We start from the raw sequence: 12,106 nt of genomic DNA, 5'->3' as shown, positions 1-12,106 counted from the left end.
AGCATATTGGGAAGAAAACTCACGGATGGGTGTATATAGGTGCATGGATGAATGGGTGGATGGATAGATGGATGGATGCGTGATGGAAACCAGAATCTCAAGAGAAAGGGTATTAAGGATTCTGCAGTTGTCCAGGTGAGATAGAGAATAGAAGGTCTGTCAGGGAGATGAATTGGTGAGATATGGAGGCAGACATAGAGGGATTCATAGGACTTACTGCCTGCCCCGATGTAAGAATACAAAAGGAAGAAGAGCCTAGGGTGACACCCAAGTTTCTACCTTGGACCACAAGAGGAAGGGTAGGCTCAAACCTTGGAGCCAAAGGGGTAGCGATGAAGACGATGAATGTAATTTTGAATACATTGATTTTTTAAAATTTTAATTTCATTGGAATACAGTTGATTTACAATGTTGTGTTAGCTTCAGGTGTACAGCAAAGTGATTCAGTTATACATATACATATATCCATTCTTTTTAAGATTCTTTTCTGATATAGGTTATCCCAGAATATTGAGTAGAGTTCCCTGTGCTATACAGTAGGTCCTTGTTGGTTACCAATATTATATATAGTAGTGTGTGTATGTTCATCCCAAGCTCCTGATTTATCTCCCCCCCCCAACGTTTTCCCTTTGGTAACCATAAGTTTTTAACCAGGTCCAAATAAAGTGGGCTTTACCTGCCATTAACCAAAATTCCACAGACAGAAACCTAGGTGAAATAAAAAGGTGTTTATTGGATGTTTGTTAACACTGTGGCCTGGGAGACACAGATTCAAAGAAGCATTTGAGTTGTGTTCCACTGGACTACAAAATGGGGGAGGCTTATGAAGGCAAAAAAACACAAGGTTACGGTCAGCTACATGAATTGTTTCTCAAGAATTATAATTGGAGCTGGCAAGGACTAAGGGTGTTTGTTAAGTAAGGATTGGTTGGGGTCTGAAATGGTTGCATGGGGACAAATGGAGACCTTGAGACCATAAGGTTGCAGCTGGCAGGTGGTGTTTTGAATATGGCTGGAGGTGTCCTTGGGTCAGGTACAGTTCAAAGAAAGTTCAAGTTCTCAGGGTGCAGAGACGTGTCTGAGACCAGATTCTCAATGGCCACCCGACTCATTTTTGTGCACCTGAACTGTGATTACTCCATTTTCATTTCCATTTGTCATCACTGCTTTATGTCATCGTGTCCTCGCTGCTACCGGATGAGGGAGGAACTAATACTGCTCTTTACAGATGAGGAAAAGTGAGGTCTACTTGTCCTCAGTAGCAACCCCAGGTCACCCAGCCGAGCAGCAGAGCCCAGGTCTGCTGACTCTGCAGTCTGGCCTCATCACCACTGCACTATATTTCCTCTCTCTACAATTTTCTGACTCTGTTTTACATAATACAGAAGTAAACAGAAACGGGGGCCTAATTACACCATGACCTTGGGTAGCACTCAGGAAGCAGCCCCCTCCCATCTGCTGGCCCATGTCTGTCTTACCCACGCCTGCAGAGCTCCTTCTGGAGCCTTCCGGTCGGCTGCCTGGGGCAGGTCTATGGAGCTCAGCCAGAAGCCTTGCCTAGTTCCCCGACTTTGCCTTGGGAGGTATTTAGAACCAGTCCACACAAAAGGAAAAACCAAACAAAACACAACCTACCAGGAAAATGTAACCATTTGTTCCTTGATTTTGTTTTTTCTGACAGTAGATGCAATCTATCACGAATCCTAAGTGGGTTTGGGCCGGTGTCCATTCCATTGTGTTGCCCAGAGAGGCACACCAGGAATGAGCTAGAAGGAGACACAAGGCCCTGAAGCACCTCAGGCCGCTTGTTTGGTGAACCAGAGGAGGAGCCTCTGTGGCCTCTGGAGAGTAAGCCTACTGGCAGCCTTCTTCCAGGACTCTCCGCGTTGTTTTTTGACTTCCCAGTGTAGCCGCCCCACCAGGCACAGGCCTCAGCAAGCCACCTACGTCAGCATTTTAGTCCCTTCCCTTAAGGCTGAGTCAGTAGTTTCTCAGGGAAAAGAAAAGGACAGGGGTCAGGCACATTACCTCTTGTGCAAAGGATTCATTGTTTGGACTCAAAAAAGTTTTCGAGGACAGAATCAACGTCGCCTTGACGTAGCAAACCTCACACACTGAGGCTATTGAGGGCTGGCCCGTCGCAAGCCTGTGAGCATTTCCAGGTGAAATAGCCATTCATCAACTTGCAGGAAAACCAGCAGTTCTAGTTCCCAGAGGCCACCTTGTGAATTGAAATCAGAAGGAACAAGGAGAAATTGAAACTATTTTAAGCTCGGCTTCTGAGACTTACTTTAGGAAGCATTATTGATCATACTTCAGGGAAACTATACACATTCTTGGGTGTAAGGAGCCAGTATCCACATGTACCCATGTGACATGTTGGCTTGATCTCATGACACAGCCCATGGGTCCAAAGGGGGCTGCGGCCACAGGAAGAATTTGAATCGAGGCTGTTCTGTGCTGAAATCAGACCAAGCTTATGAAAAGAGCCTTGTTACAGCTGCCCTGGGAACCGTAACTTAGAAGCATTTTTGTGCCATTAAAGCCTTTTCAGTAAATGAATTGAGTCATAGCATTTGTGACCCTACTGGGTTGTTTTAATGTACTTTTCTGTTCCTTTCTTAATTAGTTACCATGATCAGAGCACCTTACAAGAACACTGTTTGGCCAGTCCGAATCTTTTTCTCCTCAGTCACCATGTCACTTTGATTACCCAAATGAACCAGGGTTCACCTTTGTTTTCCTGCATGGGACTTCAGGTCACAGCACGAAATGGTTGTCAACCCTCCACTGTTTTTGCCAGCGCTCTTTCTAGACACAAATCCGGGAATTGAAAGAAGTATTCTTTCCCTCACAGGGAGCACACTATGAGTTCATATCTCCTGTGTTATGTATGCCCTTTGACCCTTAGGTCTTCTCCCTGCCCCTTCCCCCGGCATCCTTTCCTCTTATATCTGTCTGTGTTCTCAGCCCCAGGTATGTTTATCAGCAGCTTTTTATTTTAAACTTCACTGATGAGCAGTGCCCTGCGTTCTTCCTGTCCTTCTGTCTCTACTGTTATCATCAGGTTCCTGCCTGTTTTTGAATTTTCTGCAAGCTTTAAGGTGGGTGGAGAAAGGAAAAGGACAAATCTCCAACACTGGCTGATGTTAAAGAAAAAGTTGTTCGTGACACTTGGTGAAGACAGGCTGACTTCAGGGTGCTGGCATGGTTGGGTTCTGAGTTGCAGACTGCCAACTTCTCCCTGTGTCCTCACATGGTAGAAGGGTCTAGGGAGCTCTATGGGGTCTTTTTTTTGGGGGGAGGTCTTTTTTATAGGGTACTAATCCCACTCTTGAGGGCTCCACCCTCATGACCTAATCACCTTCCAAAGGCCCCATCTCCTAATACTGTTGCACTGGGCATTTGTTTTCAACATACGAATTTGGGGGCCAGGGGCAGGGGATACAAACATTCAGTCCATAGCAATCCTTAACTAATTATATATGCAAAGGCCCTATTTCCAAATAAGGTCATATTCTGAGGTTCCCGGTGGGCATGAATTTGGGGGAGGCACTAGTCAATTCACTATGGGAGTATTGATTTCTCTTCTCATAAAGAAGAATCAACATAATACCCTATAACCCAGCCATCCCACTCCTGGGTATGAACCCTAAAGAAGTGAAAATTTGTGTACACACAAATGCTTTTAGCAGCTCTCTTCATAATTGCCCCAGACTTTAATGGGGGAATAAACAAATTGCTGTACATTCATACAATGGAATACTACTTAGTAAGCAAAACGAATGAGCTTCGATTTGCACAACCGCAGGATAAATCTCAAAGGCATGGTCCTGAGTGAAAAGAGCCAGTCTCAAAGTGTTAAAATCTATATGATTCCATTTGTAAGACATTCTTGAAAAGACAAAAACTGTAGGAATGGAGGACGCATGAGTGGTTGCCAGGGGTTGGGGTGTGGGGAAATTGTGATGATAAATTAGTTTCTTGGGGTGGTGAAACTGTTCTGAATCTTAATTGTAGTTGTGGTTGCAAGAATCTATACATGTGTTAAAATTCATAGAACTGTATACTCCCCCCAAAATCAATTTTAAAAAAGATTGTTTCAGGGGCAGGGGGTCCAAAATAAAAAACAAGGATCAACACCTTACTAAAGGTGCTGAGTTATTTTATTTTTTGTGAATGACGAGATGGCACTAGCTTTCGTGTAAAGTTAATTTTTTTTTAACTTATTTTTTTGTCTGCATTGGGTCTTCGTTGCTGCACGCGGGCTTTCTCTAGTTGCAGTGAGCAGGGGGCTCCTTTTCACTGCGGTGCGCGGGCTTCTCATTGCGGTGGCTTCTCTTGTTGCAGAGCACAGGCTCTAGGCACGCAGGCTCAGCAGTTTTAGCTTGCGGGCTCCAGAGTGCAGGCTCAGTAGTTGTGGCGCACGGGCTTAGTTGCTCCGTGGCATGTGAGATCTTCCCAGACCAGGGCTTGAACCCGTGTCCCCTGCATTGGCAGGTGGGTTCTTAACCACTGCACCACCAGGGAAGCCCCTAAAGTTAACTTCTAAACTTTTGTCTCTCCTCATAGAAAACAAACTTATGATTACCAAAGGGGAAGGGGAGAGAGGGGTAAATTAGAAGTTTGGGATTAACATATACGTACTACTATATATAAAATAATCAACAAGGACCTACTATATAGCACAGGGAACTCTATTCACTATCTTATAATAACCTATAATAGAAAAGAATCTGAAAAAGAATATATATATATGTAATTCCTCCTTGCTGAATTTGGACTGGAGTACTTCTTGTCTGATACATACCTTTTAGTACTTATTACTTTATTTTATTTTTTATTTTTATCATTACTATTTTTTTTTTTTTTTGCGGTACCCGGGCCTCTCACTGCTGCGGCCTTGCGGAGCACAGGCTCCGGACGCGCAGGCTCAGCGGCCGTGGCTCACGGGCCCAGCCGCTCCGCGGCATGTGGGATCTTCCCGAACCGGGGCACGAACCCGCATCCCCTGCATCGGCAAGCGGACTCTCAACCACTGCGCCACCAGGGAAGCCCTAGTACTTATTACTTTAGTAACAGATTATATCTTATATGGCGCTGTTGATTAAATCTTGCATTGAATCGAGTCTTCTACAAAATCATAAGGCCCCTTGAAAATGGAGCTTATCTCACACATTTTAAGAGGCACAGTGCTGACCACATAGCAGATGCTTAGTAAGTATTTGCTGATTTATTGATTGCTGTAAGCCTGGCGTCTTCTCTCCAGAGCACTGTCGTTGAGTAGGTCCACCTTCAGAACAAATAAGTTACCCAACTCCATTCTGCGGATGAGGGTGGGAAAGAAGCAGAAATGTTTTTCAAGAGACCAAAGAAGACCAACCTTTTTTATCTCTATCATAATGGCGATGGAGAAGACAAGTCGCATATTCTCGGATTGGATCATATAGCTTACATATTTGTGAAACAGTCACCGTTGTATTGTGTAGGCGTGAAAATGTTCTCGGTGGGAATACCAGTAGAGATGGGGTAATTAAATGATGGTTGTCTTTGTCAATAACTTGGACTATTTTTTTTCCCAGCCATAAGTGCTTTTCAGGCTCTCCTACCAGGTATGGTACTGTTAGAGAATAATCAATAGAACCATGAACCGACTCTAGCCCCATATGCCGAATGTATGAACCAGGGACCCGTATCCCCTGCCCTGCACCAAATCAATTGTCCACTTTGCAAATGCAGAGCGCTGAAATGAAAGCATTGCTAAAACAATAATTCTGCTTCCAGTGTTCCTTCTTGCTGAACCTATTCTTTGTTAGTCAGTTGCCTCCCCCTGAAACGTCCCAAGTACAGCGAAGAAAAGTTAGAGCAGAACAGCAGCTTAGCTGGGATTCTTTGTCCCCTTAATCATATGTGAAGCATAAAATGAGACGACTAATAGACTTTTCTCAAAATCCCTACTAATCAGGCACCTGTACCTTGCACCCTTGGTAGTTTGGACAGATGGCAGGAAGATAAAATCCACACAGCTACTAAGCTTGGATCTTCCTCCCCCCCCCATTTTTTTTTTTAATAATAGAGTTTATTTTTTAGAGCAGTTTTGAGTTTATGGAAAAATCGCGCAGAAAGTACAGACAGTTCCCATCTAAACTTGGATCTTAAACCACAAACTTACTGTTATAGAGAAAGGGGTTGCAGAAGCCATGATTCCCAGGATTGTGGATTTCTGAAAAGCCGCTGTACACAGTGCTGTCCCTGGCTGGGCTATCACAAAATCCAGAAACGTCTAAAAGCAAAACGAGAGATTAAATAAAATCTAGAAAGGCACCCCTGTTCAAGGAAGAAATCTAGTGCGTCATTAAAGCACATTCCATATTTATCAATGTACCTTTCCCTTCTGAGTTACAACCACATGACTCAGCATCTGTCTGTATTAAATATGGGTCATGTCCCCTTCTCCATCCCACCCACGCCCATGTTTACCCTCCTGGGAAAATCTTTTTTAAGAATGGAGTTATTAATGGCTACATAATAGTTCATCGAATGGATTTATCATAATTTCCTTGGCCATTCTCCCATACTGGGATATTTTGACTGTTTGCTTTTTTTTTTTTTCCCCTCTCTCTCTGTTTTTTCTTGCTGTTACATTAATGTTACAGTGAAAATCTTTGTACATAAAGCTTTTCGTTTATTTAATATTCTTAAGATGAATTCTCAAAGCTTAAATTTACCAGGTCAAAGTATATGGAGATTTTAAAGATGCTTGATACTTAATGTTCATAATGCCTTACAAAAAAGGGAAAATTACTCCCTTTTCATTTTGGAATCTTTAAGATAGTTTTTACTCAGGAGATTTGCCTTCTCATTATAATATTGCTTAGTTCATATTAAAAGGAGTTTGTTTATTGAGTGTTCATTGTGTAGTTGGGGGGTGGAGTTCAGAAGAGTCAACCAGATTGGCACTGAAATCCATTACAGATGATTCGTGGGTGGGTATGTCTCTGATAAATAACCACAGATGGGCACATTATTATAAGGGATATAGGGGAAGTACCATATTTGACTCCCAAACTCAACTCCCATCTCAAAAAGGGACAAATTCCGCCCAAGAAGCTCCCAAGAGCATGAAGGTACACAGCACCTGTGTCAGGTGAGATCCTGGTGGAGCTTTGGCTTAATGTATCAACATTAAGATGTGTCTCATCCTAAACTATCTCAGCAGATCTCATTCCACCTCAAAGAGCTGGTGGTTGGACCAGAGTTCCGGCAGCCGCTGCCGCTGCGGCTGCCACTGGGGAAGCCCCAATGAATAGTTAATCTTGCTGTTTTCCTTTGGGGCCTGGCTAAGCCTCTGTTTGTAATAGTGTTGGCTTAATTCTGGATCATGCCCTAAACTAAGGATGAAGATGAGGCTGTTTTACCCCCGCTGTGGCCTCTGATTACGCTACGTCGTGACCACTGCCACTTCCTGTTTCCCTGCTGCAGCCCCTCTGTGCACCACCCACGTCAGCTGCATGTGGGTGAAGGGGCAAAGAACAGGATGTAGGAGCCTAACATGACCCGCAAGTCACTCACCATCACCGACATTTTAACTGGAAAGAATTCTAGTGGTCATGTGGGTCACTTGATCTCAGCCACACTGGGGCCATAGATCTCCCTGATAATCAGATGAAAGTGGTCAAACCCTCTCTCCGGAAAGAAAGCATCTCCTCAAACGTTGGGTACAATTCCAGGATATCTCACAGCTCCCTGCTACCCATCCATCTAGATGACGCCTTTTATTCTGCAGATAAGGATATGGAGACCCAAAAGAGGTGCTGGGTCCTGCCCAAGGTTACACAGAGGTGATAACTGAATTCAAACTCAGCTGTCCTGATTCCCATTGTGGGATCCATCAGCCAATACTATGAGGTTTCCACTCTATGTTGAGCCCTATATTGGGAATTTTAGAAAGTTAGGGTGCTTACCAGCAAAGAAATAGAACTTGGGTTCATGAAAGGAATCTGAGATCAATCAGTAAGCAATATTCGTGCCATAGGTTCTTCTTTGGAAAGTAGAAGCTGATGTCTTCCGGTAATTCAGCAGTCATGTGTTGAGCACCTACGAGCATCTCCTAAAGGCTCTTAATCATTGGGAGATTTATTATTTATTGGAAATTAAGACTCTTTGTCATCTCAAGCCTGAAGAAGATGTTGAGGTCCTCAAACTGATTTTTTTGTAGCTTTTTTTTTCAGGTCCTCACCCTGAAACGTTGACTGTGAAGGTGCTTGGTATTTCATGGACTTGGATGCAAGAATTAAGTGTCATATTGAAGAAGGAGTCCAGAGTTGGAACTGAAAGCTACCTAAGTAGATTCTACTGCAGCCTCAGCAGAAAAGCTCCAAGTCGTTGGGGAGTTCCCAATAATAGCTACTCAGGACATACATTTTTCGGTAGCAGGAAGAGAACCAGAGTCCAGTTTCATCTTTCTGGAAAGAAATAGGAAGTACTCTTGATTGATATTTATCTTCTCGGTTGGGTGCCAAGAGGCAGCCTTTTATCCCTGGAGGAGTCTGATTGTGAAGCCTGGAGACTTGCCCTGAATCTGAGCTTCTCTACCGACGGGCTGTGTGACTGCAGGCAGCTCTTTTACTTCTCTGAGCCTTGGTTTTCTCATTTGAAAACTGGAAATAATAATACTATCCTGACCTTGTAGTTGTTGAGTCAACATAAATGACTCCTCTCCCTAGCTTGACAGTCTATTCTTTCTTTTGTAGCAGATATTTTCTTCCATCTTGTATTTTGGGGAGTAGCTTCCCAGTCTGTCTCTCCCACTAGATAGTAACTCATTAAGGGCAGGAACTCAGCCTTTCTTTTTTTTACAATGTTTCTTCTAGCAATGTCAGATTCTGAGACACTTCAATTAATTTTGGCTTTAGATTGAGTTTCTCTCCAACACTCCACTCTCTTTGTGGTGTGTCTACATTTTTCAGTGTATCCAGTGACAATGTATGCCATAAATTATTGGCTTTGGGGCCCAAAACTCAGAGTAGAAAGGTAAAGCAATATAATGGAGAGAGTACATGAAGGAGATATGGATTTGATTTGATTTTCCGTGGCTGATTTGCTCTGTGACATTGGGCAAACTGTGTAACCTCCGTGGGCCTTCATCTGTGTCACCATTCCTGGCTATCTGCGAAGGTGTCATGGCTGCCATATTACATCTGAGATATTTTCTGGTGCAAAGTGGTGGGTTTGGTGGTAAGAGAACTCAGCCCTTCTTATCTTTGCAGCCCCCAAAGCCAAGGGCGCCATTTTGTATGCAGTGGGGGTATTAGTTGGGGCCCAATTGGGAGGCATAAACCACACAATAATTTGAACAGGAAGAGTATATAAGTAATATAAGGAATTATTAAACTTTGATTGGAGTAACCATAAAGATGTAAAGAGAAGTCAAAGGCTAAGGGAGTAGACGCAAGCAAGAACAAACTTGAAAGGGGTCCACCTCCATGGCTGGAGTTCAGACCTCCTTGCAGGAGTTGTGGTTGTAGCCCACTGGATGGCAGAGAAGTTTGCTGGGTTTCCTGGACCAGAGCTTGTCCACAGTTGCTGGGCAGCAGAAAACAGCCCTCTGGGTTCAGGTGAGACGAGACTGGTGGGCAGGTATATAGGGTCAGGGCACCACTGGCAGTGCGAGGCCTGGCACACATGGTGCCTAAATCAGGAGGGCCATGTTGAAGGCCAGGACTCCGAGGTCACCAGGCAACTGTGTAGTCCGGGCATGCAGCTGGGACAGAGCAGCACCGCATGTCCCCCGTCCTCCCCCCCACCCCCACCCCAACAGATTCTGCAGCAGGAATAAGATTCAAACCAGGAAGAGAAGCACCCTTCTTCCTGCAGGGTCCCTCTAATAAATGGCTTAGTGTCCTACTCGCTGTCAAGGAGAAGTGCTTACAGGGTCCAGTCTGTTATCTCAGAGCAGAGACTTAAGGGTGAACTTGGAGCAGAAGGGCAATGTGATAATGGGTGATCCAAAAGTATTTGAATTAAATTAGGAAAAGCCACCTAATCTGTCAATAACTCCCTTAACCCCTGTTCATTTTCCCTTCTTTCAGTCCCATAAATTTTACCACCAATAAATGTCAAAGCTCTCTAACTTCTCTTGTAATTTACTCTCTAGCAGCTCATTTGCCTCTGGGGTGTTCCCTTCTGTTTTGTTTTCTTAATGAGGCACATGTCTTCTCTTGCACACACTTTAAAAGAGATTCATGCCAAGAGAGAGAAACACACAAACACCCTGAGACCCAGTGTTTCATTTCACAACTTATTTCTCCACTCAACCTTGAACTTACTTTCCTTCTGTCTCTCCATTCCATTTCAAAGCAATCAACCTGTCCCTCCCAAACACATTGAGAGTGTCCCCAAGCTCTTGACTTCAACTGGCCATGGAAGGAGTCAGAGCTGATCCAGGAACCAGTCTTTCTCTGCCTTTATGGAAAATGCAGTGGCCTCCTCAAGTCAGACTGGGGAAGTTAATCTTGAATAAATCTGAAGAGTCCAGTATCTAATCATTATAGAAGAAAATTGGTGACCGAGCAAACAGCAGACTGGGCAGATAATAATCAGCACAGATATTATTCAGAAAGCATTTGGAAAGGACTAGGAGTTTCAACTTGTAAAGAGCCCTCCAGACGCTCTCCTGTGGGAGAGTGTGTTATTAATAGGCTCCAAATTTGTGTCAAGACAATGTTCTTCGGCGTCAACCACTCTGTTCTTTCAGAATATTTCATTCTCTTCTAGAGAGTCAGATTTAACTAGTGTTAGTGGATGATTCCCTTGTAGGAATTAGCTAAACAGTGAGATAGGGATACAGTTGAGACTTTCTCCAAGGATCAAGTGATTTGCAAACTTAATCTGTTTACTATCCTTCAGAAGTGTATCCCTTTAGATCAGAAAAAGTGGCAATGGGAAAAAGTAGAGGAACTTAATCTTTCCACTAGAGTGTACATCTATATATGTGGCTGTCTGAATTTCTTTTTTTTCTCTTTTTTTTTTTTTTTGCGGTACGCGGGCCTCTCACTGTTGTGGCCTCTCCCGTTGCGGAGCACAGGCTCCGGACGCGCAGGCTCAGCGGCCATGGCTCACGGGCCCAGCCGCTCCGCGGCATGTGGGATCTTCCCGGACCGGGGCACAAACCCGCGTCCCCTGCATCAGCAGGCAGACTCTCAACCTCTGCGCCACCAGGGAAACACTGTCTTACATATTTCTTTGCAAGTGTTGGACATCCTGGGCCAGTGGAATCAAGCGTAGCTTGGCAGGAAGCCATCTCAGTACTTTTTCAAGCTCCACCTTCTTACCACTGTGTGTACCAAGGAAATCATGCTCTTAAATGATCAAGAATAAGACAGCGGGTAATGGGATTATGGACAATCTTTATTTTCTTCTTTTTTGTTTATCTGTATTTTTTTAATGAGTGTGTGTTATTTCTGATATTAGATATATGTAAACATTGTAATGAAAAACAAAACCCCACATTTTTCTTCTCTAAATCTCAGGCTGTATTACTGCTTTTTGTCTCCTATCTACCCAGAACCTTTTTAGCCTCTTCCCTCCCCCTGTTTAGATTAACTGCCAAAAATCAGCAGACTTCCTTTTTGGAAGAGATTTATTTCTTCACTCTTGAACTACTAAAAACAGCCTGTTTTTCTTCTTCCCCTAACCAAGTGGTGATTGATGCTACACCTGCCTCTGATGTGACAAAATGTAAGCGATGAATAAAAACTTTTCGTGATTCTTGCACATTCAGGGGCAGCGTAGAGCTCTCCCCGGGGGCACTGAGCCATGTGAAGATGCTCTGTGGGGAGTTATTCCGCCTCAGGCACCGTTGGGCCAACTTGCAGGCACCTTGAGGATCTCACCCACTATCACTAACCTTTGATATTGTTGCTGTGCTCTTTCAGATTTTTGACAATGAAGCCAAAGATCTGGAGAGAGAAGTGTGCTTTATCGATATTGCCTGCGATGAAATTCCAGAACGTTACTACAAAGAATCTGAGGTGAGCAATAGATGGGATGACATGTGGAAGAGAGTCATTCAATCATTCATTCAACAAACATTTATTAAGTCCAC

General features: G+C 43.9%; 1 protein-coding gene across 5 annotated transcripts in view; it reads left to right on the top strand.

Moving 5' to 3' along the window:
* PITPNC1 (phosphatidylinositol transfer protein cytoplasmic 1) overlaps window positions 1–12,106 on the top strand; it is a 256,157-nt gene that overhangs the window by 199,288 nt on the left and 44,763 nt on the right. For 4 of the 5 annotated variants that reach the window (XM_022589206.2, XM_089901464.1, XM_089901465.1 and 1 more), the window contains one exon: window positions 11,937–12,032. The exons of the other annotated variant lie outside the window; for it this stretch is intronic. In XM_022589206.2, the coding sequence (XP_022444914.1) occupies window positions 11,937–12,032 (96 nt within the window). The remainder of the gene's footprint in view (window positions 1–11,936; window positions 12,033–12,106) is intronic. 5 annotated transcript variants of the gene reach the window in all.

Source organism: Delphinapterus leucas, chromosome 19 (genome assembly GCF_059928025.1).
Source record: "Delphinapterus leucas isolate spDelLeu-1000000601 "Yukka" chromosome 19, BTC_Dleu_Yukka2, whole genome shotgun sequence".
In the NCBI taxonomy this organism is placed as follows: Eukaryota; Metazoa; Chordata; class Mammalia; order Artiodactyla; family Monodontidae; genus Delphinapterus; species Delphinapterus leucas.
The sequence above is the reverse complement of the archived record's forward strand: the minus strand, read 5'-3'. Positions and strand labels throughout refer to the sequence as shown.